The 18,931-nt window shown below is 39.7% G+C and overlaps 2 protein-coding genes across 3 annotated transcripts in view; both read left to right on the top strand.

Moving 5' to 3' along the window:
- cfap20dc (CFAP20 domain containing) overlaps positions 1 to 2,094 on the top strand; it is a 28,549-nt gene extending 26,455 nt beyond the window's left edge. Inside the window, exon 17 of one of the 2 annotated variants that reach the window (XM_019895710.1) lies at positions 1,327 to 2,094. In XM_019895710.1, the coding sequence (XP_019751269.1) occupies positions 1,327 to 1,445 (119 nt within the window). In that variant the 3' untranslated portion in view covers positions 1,446 to 2,094. The remainder of the gene's footprint in view (positions 1 to 1,326) is intronic. The other variant, XM_019895711.1, reaches the window with a different exon arrangement.
- A 10,211-nt stretch (positions 2,095 to 12,305) lies between these two features.
- LOC109531453 (protein FAM3C) lies at positions 12,306 to 17,390 on the top strand. The gene is made up of 10 exons (XM_019895750.1): positions 12,306 to 12,869; positions 12,951 to 13,046; positions 13,608 to 13,649; positions 14,097 to 14,211; positions 14,301 to 14,359; positions 15,347 to 15,397; positions 15,500 to 15,584; positions 15,680 to 15,806; positions 15,898 to 16,033; positions 17,160 to 17,390. The coding sequence occupies exons 1-9, from the start codon at positions 12,857 to 12,859 to the stop codon at positions 15,982 to 15,984; spliced, it is 675 nt and encodes a 224-aa protein (XP_019751309.1). The 5' UTR covers positions 12,306 to 12,856; the 3' UTR covers positions 15,985 to 16,033; positions 17,160 to 17,390.
- Positions 17,391 to 18,931: the final 1,541 nt, after the last annotated feature.

Raw genomic sequence — 18,931 nt, 5'->3', positions numbered from 1 at the left:
GCACGCGCGCGCGGTGTACTGATGGAAACACTCAAGACACTAAACAGTGCAGCAAAGCATGATGGGAATGCGCACACAAACTGTAATTAGGAGTAAAAACCCCACGAGAGTGAAGCTCTCTGTCCTGTGTAGGTCAAAACAAACGGGGCTCATTACAGGTCTTTACCCGCCCCCCCAGACACACCGACAAGGTTAATTGATGAAACCTTTCCAGTTTACAACATCGTTTTTTTAAACCCCTTACACAATGTGTCTCATAATTAGTTTTCATTATCGTCGCCCAACTTCTGATAAGATAAAATGTTCCACCCGGAGCCTTCCATAACCTTTTTAGCATTTAACTGCCTGTCAATTTAACAGCCAAATTGGTGTGCTTTAAAGTCGTGAGGATTACAGGGGGGGGGGCCCTCTTTACGGCTTCGTAAGGTCCTCGTCACTCGTCGCGTCTCAACTCTTGATTGATGAGGGGTGAGAAAATGGCAGAAAACTTTTAAATCCACCTGAGTCTGAAGGTCACCCCACATGACTCTCCTTTTATTCCACCTGGGAGAGTCTACTCGCCTTCTTATCACCTAAACGTGCCTGGAAAATATAGCGTACATTTATACACTTCGCCGCAGAGGCTTTGAGTAGAACTGCTCTTGTGTGTTCCCACCGCTCTATCGCGGTTGAATGTTGGCGCCTCGCTGTATTCTTTTGTTTTTGTTTTTTTTCATAGGCAAATTAATTTTTTTCAAATGTGTTTTTACAGTACACTTATCGTCATGCCCTTACACACAGAAAAGTCACACTGATGTACTTTTAAGCTGTTTATTGAGCGCTTATAGAAACAGTAGAGAGCAGCAGATGATGGTCCCCGCACGTCATGTTTGCTAATTCTGTTGGTGTCATTGTTGGCATGTTTTGCTACAGCTTTACAGATGCCGCAGCGATCACAATTCATGGTGGTATCCGTCGTAGTACACCGCCTGCCCTTGTTTCCCCCAGCAAGAATCAGATGGGGGTGTCTATTTGACATGCTGTTTTATTCATTCGAATTGGCAACGCATACTTACGCTATTTGGCTACGTGAGAGAGACTAAATAATATAGTGGAAACATCTCGGTATGATGCCGTGCAGTTCTCCACCGCTGCCAACTCAATAATAAATGCGTTGTTAATTATAGGCGTCTGTATTTCGGATATTATTGTTGTGCGGGCTAATGTTGCAGACAATGAGCATCTTAACTATGTTGTTAAGCGTGCTTGTTTTTGTTCATTATTCTGTGAATTGCATAAAAAAAAAAAATGATAACCTTGACGAGTGATGTGCTTGCTTCACCGCAGGAGGGGACGAATCTGAAAAGGAAGAGGAGGTGGAAGACGAGTATTTAAATCTGCTCTATGATCCCTGCCTCAACTGCTATTTTGATCCAGAGACGGGGAAGTACTACGAACTAGCTTGACTAAAAGCTTGCAAAATTCAAAGTTGATAAATCAGAGGACATTGACAGCGGGTGAATGGCAGAAGTGTTTTGTTATTGATCAGCAATGAATACCCACCCTGCTGGCAAGGAGCTTTTCATCTTGCCGCATTTTGTTTTTGTGCTGCTAACTGACGACGACACCAATGGTCTTGTTAGCATGTAAAGGGAGTGAAACGCGAGTTTTTTTTTTCGGCAGCTGCTCATTTTATTAGCACATCTGCTGGTAAAGTCCCTTTTTGGGAAACCTTGGCAAGTCGATAAATGGTAAGCAATTTGAAAGAACATCCTGCAGCCTCATTTTTTTTTTTTATTCAAATTCTGATTTGGATTCATATTTGATTGTGCTCGTTTTGTATATGCGTATTGTTTCATTATTTGTAAAAAAAAAAAAAGTCAAAGCTGTACGTGTATATTAGCTGAATTGATTTCCATTGGTGAAATGTGACACACGTGGCTTTGCTGAATATAAAAAAAAAACACATCAGTAAAATAATTAAGAAATGGTGAATTCTAAATGATATGTTAAAGATTACAACATGATCCTCTGTGCTAATTGCATCTACTGAATATACAGATTTGTTTTGTTTTGTTTTGTTTTCTTTCAGCCGAGTAATAAACATTCAACAATTAATTTTCACCGGAGCTTTTGTCATTATTACTCAAACGATACATTAATGTGAATAGCAAATCTGTCTCACAGTTCTGTGGTTGCGCGTTCAAATCCCCTCTGCCCAATGGGGTACATACTGTACACAGGCACAGGGGGAGAACATGCAAACTCCGCACAAGGTTGGTGCCGAGATTTGAACCCACAACCTTGGAGCTGTGAGGCAGACATGCTATACACTCTTCACTGCATTGCCCAGGAACTTCACACCTAAACCTGGGGCTGGATTTCTCAAGTTTCCATAGTGCAAAGCATTGAACCTATAATGGCTAAATTCTAAGAAAATTCTGAGAAACATGATGGTTTGTTGTTTTTTTTTTTTTTTTTTAGAATTTCTCTTGAAAGTGAAGAGCAGATCCTATCAAAGATAAGAGCTATTCCTGAAGTATCTTCAGAGAGCTAAGGTGAGATTCACTAAGAGCAGGCAAGAGGACTTTTAAGCGCCTCAGGAATTCCTTCAGTGGGCAAAATGGCCCAGCGAAGAGGCAGCAGAGATTCTCCAAACAATGGATGACTGTGAATTTATAAAATGAGTAATTTTAGTCTAGTTATTGACAAAATTGAGTATAAATGTTGAAAGTGCAAAAACTACCAGCATGACAATTAATATATCCACCAGTTTTCACCACCGCTTACCCTGAACAGGGTCGCGGAGGGGTGCTGAAGCCAATCCCAGCTGACATTGGGACAATTAATAGAAGCAAATTTAAAAATATATACATATCACTATTTGAATACTGTGTAAGTGGGCCTAAAGGTCGTTTCTCACTGAGCGGGAAAGTTGTGAAGGTTCGCCAATGTAGCAAATGTTTTTTTTCTTGTCGCCACATCTTCAAAATTCATCATAACAGATTTGATCACGTTCAAAATTTCTTAGCAACAAGAAAAACTTTGCGAGCATTAAAACTTTTAGCGAATGTCTGCCGAACCTCTTTGCGACCATTTGCAACCTCTAACGAGCCCTCACGAAAGGATAAATTTACATTATAGCTTACAATTCATTTCACTATTTTCTTTTTACGTGAAATAATATTTAGAATGACACATTGAAGATTAGAGTTTTTTTCTCGCTATTAGGATGAACAATCACAGTGTTTGAAATGATGGCTCTTATCGTACAACGGGGTCAACCACGCCTCACAAAGAGAGGAGTTTCTTTCCATTACTTACGAAGTTCTCTTATGAATTTTTTGAATGGCCACTCCCATCATAACGTGAAATTTCAATATATTGCCCATTATTTTAGGCTAGTTCATGCTGTTTTACTTGTTGCTCAATTACACTTTATTTTTAGTTGCATTATATTTGATGTTGCACCACTGGACTGAAATTCCTTGCTGTGAATGCACCTTTCACTGACAATGGCAGGAAAATCGATTTTAATTCTAATTCCAACTTCTCAATATACTCATATAAACAATTTGCTCTTAAGCGTTTAAGGTGTAAAAAGAATAAAAGCTCAAGTAAAAATGGTTATCGAGTGATGGGATTAATAAGAAAGTGAATCATCTTTCTGAAATACAACAGCAACAGAAAGGCTGAAACCGAGGTTTGAACCCAAAAATGAAGCAAACTTGCCAGCTCCGCTGTGGTGCCACGTTTTAAATGTGGGGGGGAAATGGATATCGCGATGAAAATAAAACTCACTGCAATTTATCTCTTGTGTTTCATCCCATTAAAACTTTTTGTTGAGGTCACTCAGAAGGCAGCATAAACTGCGCTACTGTTTTCTGGGTTAAGATGAATTTTTGTCTCATTTATAATCACAGATAGATGTGAGGTTCATAATCTGTTGGGGGGGGGGGGTGCTCGTGTGGATCCAAAAAGGTTGTTTTCCGCGGCGTGTTTACCAGCTTCGTGTGTGTCATCACGAGCAGTTTGTCTGAGCGGTAAGCGACATAATGAGAGCAGCCGGGGCCAAGCAAAATACTGCAGTCATTTGTTTGTGTGAGAGACGTCTTTCTGACGGGGATGAACTTCACGCTGCCGCCGGTGAAGTCTTCTTTGGAGACAAAAAGCGTCGACGTGGGTGCGGCTACGCAAGCAGACAGGTGAGCGTGAACCGGAAGTGGCCTCGCGTCACGAAACAAAGAAACACGTCATCCGATTAAAAGCACCACTTAAAAGTCATACAATATTTACTTTATTCGGTCGAAAATTGATTTTACAGCTTGAGGATGGAGCACGATGGCCTCTTGGATCTTGCTCCACATTTTTTCTGCTCGAGTGCGTCATCACACAGGTACGTGAACGCATCGCATCACGCATTGACTGCACTCTAGCACAAAGTGTTGAACCCTTGTGCTTGAACTTCGTCATAAAGAAGAATTCCACGAAAGATGGAATGTTGTAAGAAAAAAAATAAACAGGATAAAAGCAACTCAGTGCAATTCTGTGGTCATTTAACACTTCTGGTTATCCTACTATGAGTAAGTAGTATCAAACCCGCAAATTCAAAGACATTCGTTCTTACTTTATTAATGGCTTAAATTGGAAACGATGGGGTGCTGTGGTGGAGACTGTCTAAAACGCTTAACATTGGGTCATGTTAGAAAACTATGAAATTCACATGCATCTATGCCTACACCCACATCATCTCTATTGATATCAACACAATCAATACTTTGTATTTTATGGATATTAATGTCACGCTCTCCACAGGTGCTCACTACATTTTAATGAAGAAAACGCTTGATGTCCATACAATCCCAAATATTGAGGTGATCTTTTTCATATTTTCGGAGATTGATGTGGGCATAGATCGAGATATGCATGTGATTTTTTTTTTTTCCACACTGAGCAACACAATGTATTTTTTTTACATGTGTATTAAAGTGTTTTAGACTGTCCCCTGTGGTGACACCTAATGGGACATGCCAAAAGGAAAAGAATTTGAGGCTGATGGGAAATTAAGTACTAGTACAGTAGAAACGCAGTGGTGGCTTTGGATATGAGTAATTCATTGTGTCATGTCTTTCTGTTATTTCCCTGCTCCCACAAACAAAACTCGGTCTTGAATCCTTGTGTTTACTATCCACACATTGAGAATCAATATCACTAACCCTGTGTGGGTTCATGGGCATCAGCTGACATTGGGTGAAAGTGGAACAGCCTGGGAAGCAATTCACATATATATATTTTTTTTTATGAAGACTCAAGTCTTCACATCACCACATCTGTCAGGCTTTGATATGACACGGGCTATCGTAGCTCACTTCAGGCTGTCAGATGTCTTCCTTGGGGAGATGAACAGCTGCAAAAAATGGCTTCAAGGATACCCTGGAAACCTCCTTGAGGAATTCTGACATTTGGGCTGAAGGGCTGTGAAAGCCTGTTTGAGGTGCAAACTGCCTGGAGAAGAAAGCGCAGCTCTCTGTTGGCCTTTTTACGTTTCACACGTGTGTGTGAATCACTAACATCGTTGTCATAATTTTTTTTTTTTTTTAATCTGAGCCATAAACCATGAAGCAAGTGGTTGACTTTACGGGCTGTTAAAATAGCCCGTGGTTAAAACTGATTGGATTCATTTGTCTTTAGGTTGGGATGAGCCTTCACCTTGTAATCTTCGTATTGGTGGCCTTTGTCTCACTGACAGCATTGGCAGCTTTTGTCTTGGTTATCCGGACATACTGCTACCCACTCAAGTAAGCGTGTTGAACTTGTGCTTATTCAGTGTTATATCTCTTCACTATTTTCACCCTAGTGCATTATGTCTAGATTTTCCAGCGAGACCAACCATCAATACTTCTCCCTCAGACGTCTGAATGAGGAAGTTCCAGCTGGCAACACTGCAAGGGCAGCGGTGCAACACGATTCAGACGAGGTGCGTTCTTTTTGTGGGCTAGAGGAAGCTCAAAATGTATTAAACAATTATTTACGGTAAATAAATTCTGTTTGTTTTTTCCAACTAACATCGGCTACTTCCCATTTCCTAATGTACATCAAATTACATTATAATATTAACTGACATTATCTCTTCTATTTCCGCCTTTTTTCATGTTTTTAACATTCAAAATGGTATTCCATTTTACCCCTTTTTATATTTAGTTGGTATTCTTTTGCAGTACAAATTGTCTTAAGCCTGTTCATTGTTTTGAATTTTGCACACATGATTATTAGTATTACTGATATTTCATAATTTAAGATTCTTACACGCCAGATTAACCTCATCTGCTAATCAGGGTTTCTCCAATGACAGTAAAATTAGAGTGTATGGTAATTCTGCATATAATAATATATTGTATACTATGCATGAACAGTAGAAAACATGTACAGTATCTATTAAGTTTAAATGATAGATAAATAAAAACAAATCATCAGATGTAAACTAGGTGACTGATAATTTATGACTTAAAGACAATGATATAGGCAATGTTTCCTTTATAAACCTATGCGGGTAATCCGGTTTCCTCCCACATTCCAAAAACATGCATGGCAGGTGAATGGAACACTCTAAATTGTTCCAAGGTGTGATTATGAGCATGAATGTATGCCCCTGTGATTGGCTGGCAACCAGTTCAGGGTATCCCCCGCCTACTGCCCGAAGACAGCTGCGATAGGCTCCAGCACGTCCCCCCCCCCCCTCCAACTGACCCTTGTGAGGATAAGCGGATCAGAAAATGGCCGATGGAATGGGGTGCCATTGAAAATGTCACCTCGGGTGCTACATTGGCTAGGGCTGGTCGGCTCTGTCCACATCCAACACTAAATATTCCTCACTCGACACTATTGGACACACTCATTTTCAGGGTTCCCTCGGGGGCTGGTGCAAGGCATGAGGATGCGACAGGCTGTCCGGGCTTCAGCACAATTGGGCTGTTCCCTGGCCATGCTGTTTCGCTCTTCCGCCCTCTAGTTTTCATATGACACACTCATCTCCTCTATCTCCCATTGTTTGTAATGCACCACATACATGCACGCCTCGTGGTGCTGTGTGGGGCAGGCTGCAGGTCAGCCGTGCCCGGTAGACTTCCCGCTTTATTCCCACCAGCCTTTCCAGATTTAAATGCGCTACACCACACTGAGGGCCACACAGACACGGTGCAAGGACAACGATTGAAAGTCAGGGACTTGCTGATCATAGAGGTTGGGAGGTGGGTAGTCAGTACGCAGCTCAACCTAACTCAACTCAATTTAACTGCATCCAAAGCACAGTATATTGAGGAAATGGAGTAAAAATCAAATATACAAAAACAAAGACGGTTAAATCAATAAATTACTAAGATAAAAACAGGAGGCATCATAAAACACCAAAACAATATATATTCTCATGCTGGGTCAATAGCCATCGAATAAAAATGTGTTTTAAGACGGGTTTTAAAAATGGACAGAGAGGGTGTTGACCTGCCCCGAGGCTCTCTCTTTTCTCTGTCTGACTGCTCTTATAACTCATGTCCCATTCCGTTTTCTATTAAATAAATGTCTGTCGCAATATCAATAACCACGGAGGGAGTATATCAAATATGCCCGTCGCACAGAAAAACTGCCATGGCATAACAAGCGACATGAATTCTTCGTCAGTCATGACCAGGACAAGTTGAAGAGAAAAAGAAAAAAAAAATCATACATTTTCAGAAATATGCAGCTATATGATTGACTTGCTTGTTTAATTTTATCCTTAATTGTTGTGGAGGCACTCCAAATACCCAACTAGTTGTGTACAATACAGTAAAAAGATAATCTCTCCTATAGCCAATAGTGCCTGGCCCCCATCGTCCTTGTGCCAGTAAACACCACAGAAACCAAGTGCAGTATGAAAAGGACTAAACTAATTGGCTTTGACTTTCCAATTACGTGCGCGAGTTTGAATTGAAAAAGAACACTTCAAAAATCATACAGTTCAGCCCCACCCCTAAGACGCTGATTGGTCTGGTCATTTTTTTATTATTTTTTTTTTTTGGACTACCACTACGATGGTATCATTTCAAAGCTTAACGAGATGGACTGGTTAGATTACATATCTGTATTCTCGTGAGTCCGTTTGACATAATGCAAGATAATGCAGCCACCGTTCCCACATCAAATGTAATGGGCGTTTTTATTTTTTTCTTGACAGGATCTGCTGGAATAAATCAATGGCTACAATGCAGCCCGATGACTGCTGGAAGTGACCATTCCATGACTGCTCGAGCACTCTTAAAACACACTGACAGTTTAACCAAATTCCCTTCTACAAGTGTAAAACCTCAAGTCTTTGCAAGGCAGTTTCATATTCCTGTCTGTAAATTCCAAAGAGCTTGACAAAATAACCCAGTTCTTTAAAAAAAAAAAATATATATATATATATATATATATATATTCTTTGTGTTTGGGGTTGACGATAACAACACTGACAGCCCATGTTACAAATTCTTCCTGACAGAGGTGCCTTAAAACACGCACACGCATAAAAAGAAAAAAAATAAAAATGTGGGGGGCGGCGGGGCGGCTTCTATCTAATGCAATAACCCCTCACTGGTCAATTCTGAATTCTTAGTGGCACTTAAATGCGCACGAAATGCAATAAACCTCAAGCGACAAATACAATAAAAATAATTAAAAAAAAAATAGGAGAAGGAACATTATTTCACTTGCAACGCAGTCAAGTTCACTAATTGACGCGTGTGCATTTTCATTTCTTGCAGTGGCCTGAAAATGGTCTCTTTGTCAGTGAATATATAACATTATCCTGTTATGAAATAAGTGGCGTCACGTGGCGATGTGACATTTTGGATGTCTCAAGCGCCGTAATTGACTTCTAAAAATAGTCCGCCTCTGTCTGCGAGCGGCCGGCCCGCCGGCTTCCCTGTTCAAGCCTTATTTTCCTTTTTTTTTTTTTTTCCTTTTTGTGCGAACATGAGACAACTTGAAGAAAACTTGCTGCTCTTTGCTGCACGTCATACGAAGACAAAGAAAAACTATGACTATGATTGTGTGACTGCAAAATGTTCCCAAGCAGAAGCTAGAATCTGCTCATTATTTAGCATGTGTTGCAAAATTTAAACCGTATTCTGTGCCTAGTTACTGGTGACGCTTGAACTTCTATGTAGAGTATCCACCTATATCACTTGTCCTCATGAGAGAACAGCAGACATTCTCTCAATAATACCTTTTAAATCATACAAGAAATAATAATTGTAATGTGCCTGATATTGTATCGAGGCCAGATAACCATTCACACTCATAATTCACATTTAGGAACACAATTAGTCTTCAATGACCTAACACGCATGTTTTGGGAACGTGTGTGGGAAAGCTGGAGAAAACGGTGAGAGAATTCAAAAGAGTGAGGGTCTGAGGGTCAGACCCAGAACGCAGTTGTGAGGCGGCCTTGCAAACCATTTCTTTACTGCTGATTTGAACTTTGTTTGATTTTGTAGTTTTAGTCTGCCTTTTCGGAACAAAATGCACATTTACTACACCCCCCCCCAAAAAAAAAACATAGTATTCACGTACCTTATTATCAATATTAGGAGGAACCTGCTTCTTAGCCACTTGATGTTAAAAATGCCAAGATTCATTTGAATGTGTGACTGGCAGTGCAAAGACGCCCTATGCTGGCCGTGTGAAGCATTACATCACCTGACCTTGTTCATAAGGAACACAGTAAACCTCTGCACTCACAGTTTAAGGCAGTTCTGCATTATGCCACCTTGCGCTTTCTTGTTTTAATGGCCCTTTTCTCATGCGGTAACTCGTGTTTGTGTCCGTGTGCTTTACAAGTTTGTATGTGACCAATAAAAATGTAGTGTAAGGGTGGGTCACATTAAATATTTTGGGAGTTTTTATCTGTGTGTGTGTGTGTGTGTGTGCGTGTGTGTGTGTGTGTGTGTGTGTGTGTGTGTGTGTGTGTGTGTTTCCCCCTTTTGTCTTTAAATAGTGACTGTAAAATACTGGCAAATTTGGATGGGGATAAAAGCAGTCCTTGTCATTCTAGTACAGTAGCTGGAGCCTTTTCTAGTTGCACAGATAGATAAATCACACATTGAAAACTCTGAGCAATTTAGCCTTTTTTTTTTTAATGAAATTATAATTCAATCAACCTAACATATAAGCAAGCCAGAGTGCATGTCAGTTCCACACAGAAAGCCAAGTTTCGAACCCCAAACTATAAGGCAGGTGGGTTAACCATTATCCCACCATGCTGCCCTGCTATCAACTCAGTAGTAGTAACTTAGATTTACACTATATGAGCCTTTTGAAGTGACTCAGTGACCTTTGAAAATATTTAATGAGGTAATTAAAAGCAGTACTGTAACATTTGTAAGGGGTAGTGGTGCATTATTTCGTCAACACGTCTACTTCATTGTTCCGTGGTTCTGGGTTTGAATCTCTCAATCCCACGGTATGGAGTTTAAATTGTTAATCATATCCACATTTTAAAAATATACATGTTCCATTCATTGAAGACTAAAATTGTCCATAGCTTGTGAAGGATTGTTTTTCTATATACCGTTATTTATTATTTGAACCTTTTGATGATATTTTGGACCGTAAATCAATTCCTTACAATTGCTCATGCGGTTGCTCACAAAGTGGTGAACCTCATCACCGAGCCTTTTAGGAATGCTGCTTTTAGACCCAAATCATGACACTCGCGTCTTTAAAATGAACTTGTGGAATCTTTCCAAACAAAAAAAACCCAAAAAACAGTAAGGTTCTTCAATTTGACCATTGAAGAGCTTGTCTTTGTGTGAATTCACTTGACACGAGGTTGAGAAGGATTTTCAAATTATTGGATTTAGTCTTTATTTACATGTTATGCAATGTCCCAACTTCAATTGGAATTGAGGTTTGTATTACTGTCAGAGAGTCTGTTTGGTGAGCACACGGATGTTTCATATTTTCAGTCCGTAACGCATGACAAAATATGTAACGATTGAGATACAACATTGTATCCATGATATTTCTTACCCCAGTCTTCTCTAACCATCACATTGATATCTCCCTTAAAGATAATCCCATTCTTTTTCTTCTTTTTTTTCTTTTTTTTTGAGAATAGTAACTGACTAACACCGAGGAAGATCAGTATCACAAGTCTGAAAATTGTGGAGGATTGTTATATGTCAAGGAAGCAACCCTTTGAAACTCAATGTGACAATTTTCTGTCAAGGCATCAGCCATATTCATTTTCTACAAGGTTGTATGAGGGCCACACTGAAAGAGAAACAACCTTTGTTATATTCCGAACTAGAAAAATTTTTTTTTTTTCTTGTGAAACGACATGCCGCGCAAGGTATGACAAGAAGGACACCTTTCACATTCAGTTTCTTTACCAGGCTGTTGTGGAGCACGCCGATGTATGGTCTGTCTTGCAAAATAAAAAATAAATCATAAAGTGTCCCTTAACTCTTGTGAGATTGCATCGTTTCCATTTTAGCTTTGGTCACCTCTATTCTCGTAAAAAAAACAATGGATGCAATATACTACAAGTTTATTCTAGTCAAACAACATTTTGTAAGATTTCAATGATCGTGTAAATTTCATTCATTTTTTCCAACTTCAATTTACCGGTACTTTATTTTTGGAGCTTATTTTTTAGCTTTTTTTTTTTTTAATAATTTGGGTTTCGTAGAGGTAAGCAAAGGGAGCCACTCTGTGCCCAAACGTTTGCAAAGGAAGGAGAAAGTTCCCAGTCTTGCCCAACTGGATGCCGTATTTGATCCGCCTCTGTATCAGATGTCCATGAGCAACAGCAATAGACTTTACTGAATCAGAATTCTGTGTGTCATTACAAGACAATTCCCTTCAATATTCTTCCTCTCCAACAGTCCTTGGATACATCAGATTCTTGGATGACAAATATCCAGTTGTTAAAGTCGGGCTCCACGGAAATATTCTTCCTGGAAGATTGGCGTAACATGAACAAAATGACCATGAAAAACCATTTCAACATTTTTCTCACTGTTAATGTGACCTGTAACTGCAGCTCAGTCGGGGAAAAAAAAATAATAATGGTCCAATCCGACAATCTTTTCAAGAAGGTAAAAAGTGAACGTGAACAACTGAGACCATAAGGTTGCATAAATGTACACACCCTTTTACAACCGTGGATGTGAATGTGTTCACAATGGACCAACAACATTCAAACTCATGTTAAATAGAAGTAAATGCACCCCTGGTAGCAAACAACATGCCTCTGATTAACCCCAAATAAATTCAGATGTTTTAGTAGACTTTTCCTGACATTTTGTATCACTTTTTATAGCGCACAATGGGCCATAGAAAGCTTCCACAGCATCCAGAGAGATTTCATTTTCCCAAATACGTTCAAACATACTCGCAGGTATGTTCAAACTTATTTGCCAATCACAATTTTTGAGACCTCATTGGCAATTCCATGCCTCCGTACCAACAGAACCCAAGGACAGGAACGTACGTATTAAAAATTGTTTTCTCTCATCGTTTTGTTTTATGACGGGGGATAGTGACGTGTCCAAACAAGACTCGGGCTATTGTTTGCTTTAAGCTCTATCGGTGAACTGTGAATGGATGCTGTCCCATATTTGACATTGTGTGTGGGAGAAACTTGATCGTCATGTTCACTGTGGGTGTGTGCCCGTACAATGTCACATCCTGCTTACTTTCCCAACACAAGGATGAGCGCTCTTGCATATCCAAAGGTCCTTCCCATGCATATATGCGTGGCAAGGCAGCCTGAACGGATGACATGACACCAACCAGCTGTGGTGCTGACAGCAAATAATACATCAGGAGCAGAACAGCCTCTTTTTTTTTCGGAGACATGAAGCATCGAGGTGAGGTTTTACTTGCCGATGTAAATTTCACGGCCCGCATGCTGTGTTTACTTAAGTCCTTTTGCTCTTTGTGGTTGACAGTTGCTCCCTATGCTGCTGTAATTGTAGTTCTTGTGGTCACATGGGCCATCTCGCACGACTATATACGCATACAGCTGAGAGCAAGAAAACTTTGGGGTGAGCTTCACGTTTTCAGTCACATTAGAGTCAATATCACTTAAAGGTGCCTTTAGGACTTGCACATTTCACCCAAAAAGGTTCAGCTTTTCCATTGGAGTTCATATGCATTATATGTAGATCAGGAGTGTCCAAATGTTTTCCTCCCAGGGGCCACATACATAAAAAAGGATGCAAGGGACACTTGGACACTCATTCGCAGAGCAGCGTGTGGGGACATGACAAAAATCACATTGAATGAAACTTAAAAAAAAAAAAAAAAATACACACACACCCACACATATATATATATATGTGTGTGTGTGTGTGTGTGTGTGTATGTGTGAAATGTAGGAAACACATTATTTTCATCTTATTTTTTCAATGTCTTCCCACCCGACTGTTATATGTGCAAATATTTGGCCACTTGTCATAGAACCTCAGAGCGTTGTTATTCTGCTCCATTTTCAAGATTATTAAATCATTCTGAGGAGGACACCGAAGGCTCTTTATCGAGATATTGAAGCACATCATATCGTCATCACACCTTATTGACTTTGCTTTTTTGTCTTTCTGTTGTAGGGATGAAAAGCGCGGAGCAATTCAAACCAAAAGTCCAACCAAGTGAGCAGTATGAAGGTAAAACATTTTTAACAGACTTTTTATTTTTTGACTGTTTCTTGTAAAATCGCATTTTCTCCCAATATTACGACTTTTTTAATTGTAAAAAAATAAAAGAATAATTTCATGTAATATTTCAGCCTGTTGTAATTTTTTTGTAAAATTGTGACTTTATCCTTTGTTGGAAAATGGCTTCCATGATAAAATTATGAATTTACAACTGTATTAAATTTTCAGCTTTGTTCAATTTTCTTACTTTTTCTCATAAAACTAAAACTTGCAATGAAATCATGACAGAATCTAGCTTTTCTTGTAATATTCAAACGCTATTCTCACAAAGTTTACTTTTTCCTCATATTTCAATTATTATAAATCTGATTCCGATGAGTCTTTCCTCTTAATATTGTAACTGTTCTCATCAAATTCCGATTTTTGTCAATACTCTTGCAGTCACGTCAGCCGAGTGCAACCTCTCTGGAAGTTGCCCCCCTGATCACTTTGCAATACACGTGCGCAGCGGAGCAGCTAATGTTGTCGGGCCCAAGATCTGCTTCGATGGTAAAACGTAAGCCACCTGTGCGTAAGAACCATTTCAACAAATGTTTGTTTCCCCCCCGTGAAACTTCATGTTCTTCGTGTACTGTATGTCTACAGCATCATGAGTCACGTATTGAACAATGTGGGACCTGGGCTCAACATTGTCGTCGTAAATAGTGAGTAGATCACTTTTAAACTCATAATGTACCACGTCAGCGGTCCGTGGGTCATTTGGTATCCGAAATGTGTTTTATTTTGAAAAATTACCGGATCCTCTGTTACATCCGTCTACAGTATGTCGCTCTTAACGCAGGTCAAGGTGTGCTTCTCGGTCACGTGATAGGTTACCACTAAAATGAAACCTAAACTGAAAAGCGAGCAAAATGAGTCAAACACAAATGTCTTTGAAAAGTTTCTTTGGGAAAGGGAAAAGGCCCAGCCAGGAGACAGAAGAGGGGCCTCCGACGTTCAAGAAGAAAAAGTCTACATTAAATAGAAAGTATCAGGAGTCCTACTTAAAATACGGATTTTATAAAATAAATACGGAGCCGTAGCATAAAAGCAGCCTTGGTTGTTGAAGACGTTTCATCCCAAAAAAGGCTTCTCCAGTTCAAAATTTTACATGTCTGGTCCCTCTATCTACTCTGTTGGAATTTATGATTAAGGGCGGCAAAACATCTTTCACAACGAAATCATCAATCCAAAACTTTTGCGCTTTACCATGACCTGGATATCTGAAAATCGACACCGATTTACAGATTTTTGAAGTCAGGGGTTCAAATTGATATGCACACGCTCCCCGTCAGGGTTACACTGGGCTCCATTTTCAAACAGTCTTCATATTTTTTCATCATGTCAGAGAATGAGCCCTACTGACGTTGAATGTTTATGTGGGTGGATGGTTTTTCATGCTTTGCTAGTTTGATTCCCCATATGTATTCCTCAGTGATTTCTACGTTGTTAACCGACTTCTGTCGACATTTTTTCTTCATCAGCAACTCGGCTTTTCGTGTATAGAAGTAACGACTGACAAACGGGCGATGGAAAATGAGAACATTTTAATTGGGCCAACAGATATCTGCACTCGAGGAAGATGATATGATGATGAATGCAAGCTGCCGAAGATGATAAACATGCATGCATGTTTGTTTGTTTCATCTCAGGTGAGAACGGCGCTGTGGACAGATGTGGCTATCTGAATATGAAAGACGGAGGTAAGGGACGTGTTTTATAAATCTTTTTTATTTTATTTTTTTTCACAGAGATGATTCATTTACATTTTTTAAAATTTAAAACGACTTCCTCGGCTGCCAAAGTCCCAGAGGACATCTTGGCGTACCTGAAAGAGATTAAACCTGGAGAGATTGTCATTGTGGCCTCCTTTGACGACGCGACAACAAAGTAGGTCCAATTCCCAGACGCTCATCCTCTAAAACGATTTACTGCTCCACAAAAATCACCTTTCATTCCCCCCCCTCTTCACTTCTCGGCGGCAGGATGACAAAAGAAATGAGGGAGATTTTTGTCGGAATGGGCAGCGCTTTGATCGAATCCGTAAGTTACCGTGACAACTGGGTGTTTGCAGGAAGAGGCGGGACAGCAAGCAGAAGCTCCTTTGAGAAGGTCAGTCACCCTGCCCTCGTTCGTTCTATTTATGCACGTGGAAAGACGCAGCGCTGACAACTGAACGTCTTCTCGGCTGTTCACCTGTCAGCGAGCTGCTAATGACGACGCAAGCAACGTTTATGACGGATGGCCCATGGCAGTGGAGGTGGGCGGCTGTTTCCCCAGAAGCTCTTAAAGGACATTTTGTCATCAGCAGGATGATAGGAATACATTTGATTCTGAAAGTAAGAGTCTAATGTTCTCATATACAGAATCACTTTTTTTTTTTTTATTTTCAAACCTTTCCTATGTTTCTTGATAATCTGAATCACTATCGCAACAAAATGCATTTAGTGTCCCGAATCAAAATTGCTAAATCATCATGCAAATGGAGCAGAATCATGGAACTCTTGAGGTCTTATGAAAGTGGCCAAACATTTGCACATGTACCAGTACAACGAAAAGCCCTTTAAAATGTGTTCCCTTCATTTTACAACTTTCACACCTGCTATCTACAGTTTGCGTAAAAATAAATAAATAAATAAATAAAAAACAGTATGTACTGTACCCTCACTTTACTCAGTTGTACCCTCAAATCACAAATTTTAACAGATTACACAACAGAGGGTGCAAATTAACAAACTGAGGGATCAGATTCTCAATCAATGTTCTTTTTCTCATACCTTGACACCAGGGGGCTCGGTAGAAAATTGACATGGCCATTTCCCTGATAGACAAAAGGTTCCCCACTTTAAACTCAAAGCAGAGGTGACATTCTCTTGCTTTGAGTTCTACCCAAACATTTAGCGTCACAGCAACACTTGACTCAACAACTGACAAAAAGTAAATGGTTACAGTTTGTCAAGTGCAAGATTGTCAACCCAACCCCCAACACCGTTAAACGTCGTCGTCCCCCTCCCCCGCCCTCCCCATTGTCCTTTTACACACATAGATGAACTATCATCTTGAAACGAAATGTAAATTCCCATTTGAACAATAGGAGAACTTCAGTGAGTGGCAAATTCCCACTTGCAAGCAGTGTGAAAAAAAAGTGTCAGAGTGCAAACGAGCCAACAAGAAAGACGCACTATCTTGTGTAAATTAGCCTGCTACACTTTTAACCAGTAGAATTTGAATATAAAGTGCCTCGCGAACGGATTTATACGCCTTTAATTTGACGTGTTATATGACGAACACAAATCGAAGGGAATCAACTCCCTTGACCCCAATAAAATCCAGCGTAAATCAATTGCCTTCAGACGTCACCCAAGTCCACCTGTGCGTAGTCTTGTGCTTGCTACGAATGTACGTGCACAGCAAATGACTGGCAGCTCGTCAGCCTTTTGTCTCTGGTTGTTTTTCCATTTCCAGCTGGAGGACCCTATATGTCAGCATCCAGACAGAAGCATAAAACCCCAAATGTTTTCTGCCACAATTAAAAAAAATAAAACAGTTAACTGCAAACAGACGTATTTCTTTCTGGATGGTTTCGATTTGGTCTGTCACATGGAATTTGAACAAAATTAATTCACTTTTATGGTTATACACGATGTGGCAAAATGTACACACAGTATTTCCTTGAATAAATGTGTAAACGCAATATATTCACAGGCTCAACATTATCTACACCTGCACAATCTTCATTTCATTGACACGCTCAGTGCTTTTTGTGTGTGTGTGTGTGTGTGTGTGTGTGTGTGTGTGTGTGTGAGAGATTTTATTTCGTGACATTTTGTATGTATGACTGTGCACTGTTTTTAGCTACCATTTGTAAATACCACGAAGCGGTCTACTTAATACCTGTTGAGCCATGTCTATTTTCATCATTTACAATTCATCAGACTGTCAAATTAACTTCCAGGGGAACAAATTATGCTATCATTGCACACCTGTGAGGGTTCGCACTGAGAGGCAGCAAGGTGTCGACCATTAAGCCGCCGCTGTAATCCAAAAAGTATATTATTTTTATGATCATTGTCGTCATAATCATAACGAGATAGGTGACATTTTCTTCTCGTGGTGTGTTTATGTGTGTCGTGGATAAAAACCGGAGTCCGTGTCATCAAAGTTCCAGGACTGCCGTCACCAAATATATATTTCAAATCCAAACTACTAAGTTTAGTTAAGCATAATTAATAGACTTGGTGCCGTTTATTTATTAATTAAACGTAGTATAAAATGTTCGTTTCATGTACGCGATTGTGTATCGCAGTTACATCGGACGGACATTGTTGTTCCGCAGTGGGCCACCAGAGAGCAGTGTAGACAATTCTTCAGACAGCATGTTCTGCACTGAACATGACTAGGGTTGTACTGTATATACGAAGCTGTACATACCTTTTATCACTTTTATTTTCTTTTTTGGTGGTTGCTCTTACGTCATATCAACTGCCTTTGCATCCTCCTTCTGCTTTTTTGTTTGTGTTTCCATAGTTTTCTCTGTCGTCATTGATGGATTTTTTTCACTGTTTCTTGTTTTTTTTTTTTTAATTTAGGTCCTATATTGTTTAGAATAACAACTGGGTGTATTCAACGAAACACATCTTAACCAAGGTGCACATAATTATGGAGGGCAGTGTAACAAATCGACTGCACCACGGGGCAGTACAATTGACATGTGGTTGTAAAACAGGGTCATGGTAAGAACTATTCAGTCAGCTGCAGAATTAGCAGTCATTTTTCATCGAGGATCAAGAAAATATGCCTGTTGAACTTATTTTATGTTTGAATTTGTTTTGTGGTCCAGGATTCATCGGTGATGTGTCACACCTGCGCTCACTGGCCAAAATATTGATATTGTAAGCTTTAATTCAACCCTCTTGTCAACCCATTGTTAAAAAAAATTAAAAAAAAGATAAACAATATATTCACTATTTTGGATGCATTGTATCCTAATGTCACCACAAACTAAGGAAAGCACAATAGTACAACCACTCCATGTAATGCAGAGTAGTTCTTGTCAAATACTGCTTGTGCCACTTTAAACGAAGCATTATGGAGGAGAGTAGAAGTGGATCAGTTCCACATTGTCAAAACAATTCTCAAGTTCGAAAAAAATTGAAGGAAAAATGGTATCTGCGGATGACTGAAATATCTTAGCACACATATTCAAGTGCTTGTACTTGTGCAAATGCAACACAGTG

The sequence above is a fragment of the Hippocampus comes genome, unplaced genomic scaffold (assembly GCF_001891065.2).
Source record: "Hippocampus comes isolate QL1 unplaced genomic scaffold, H_comes_QL1_v1.1 scaffold420, whole genome shotgun sequence".
NCBI lineage: Eukaryota > Metazoa > Chordata > Actinopteri > Syngnathiformes > Syngnathidae > Hippocampus > Hippocampus comes.
This window is presented reverse-complemented; position numbering and strand designations above follow the sequence as displayed.

What these genes read in the sequence shown, in the direction of transcription:
- LOC109531453 (XM_019895750.1), top strand. An exon ending in CAAACCAAAAGTCCAACCAA is followed by an intron (nt 13,650 to 14,096) that starts GTGAGCAGTATG and finishes ATACTCTTGCAG; the next exon opens with TCACGTCAGCCGAGTGCAAC. An exon ending in TTTGACGACGCGACAACAAA is followed by an intron (nt 15,585 to 15,679) that starts GTAGGTCCAATT and finishes TCTCGGCGGCAG; the next exon opens with GATGACAAAAGAAATGAGGG.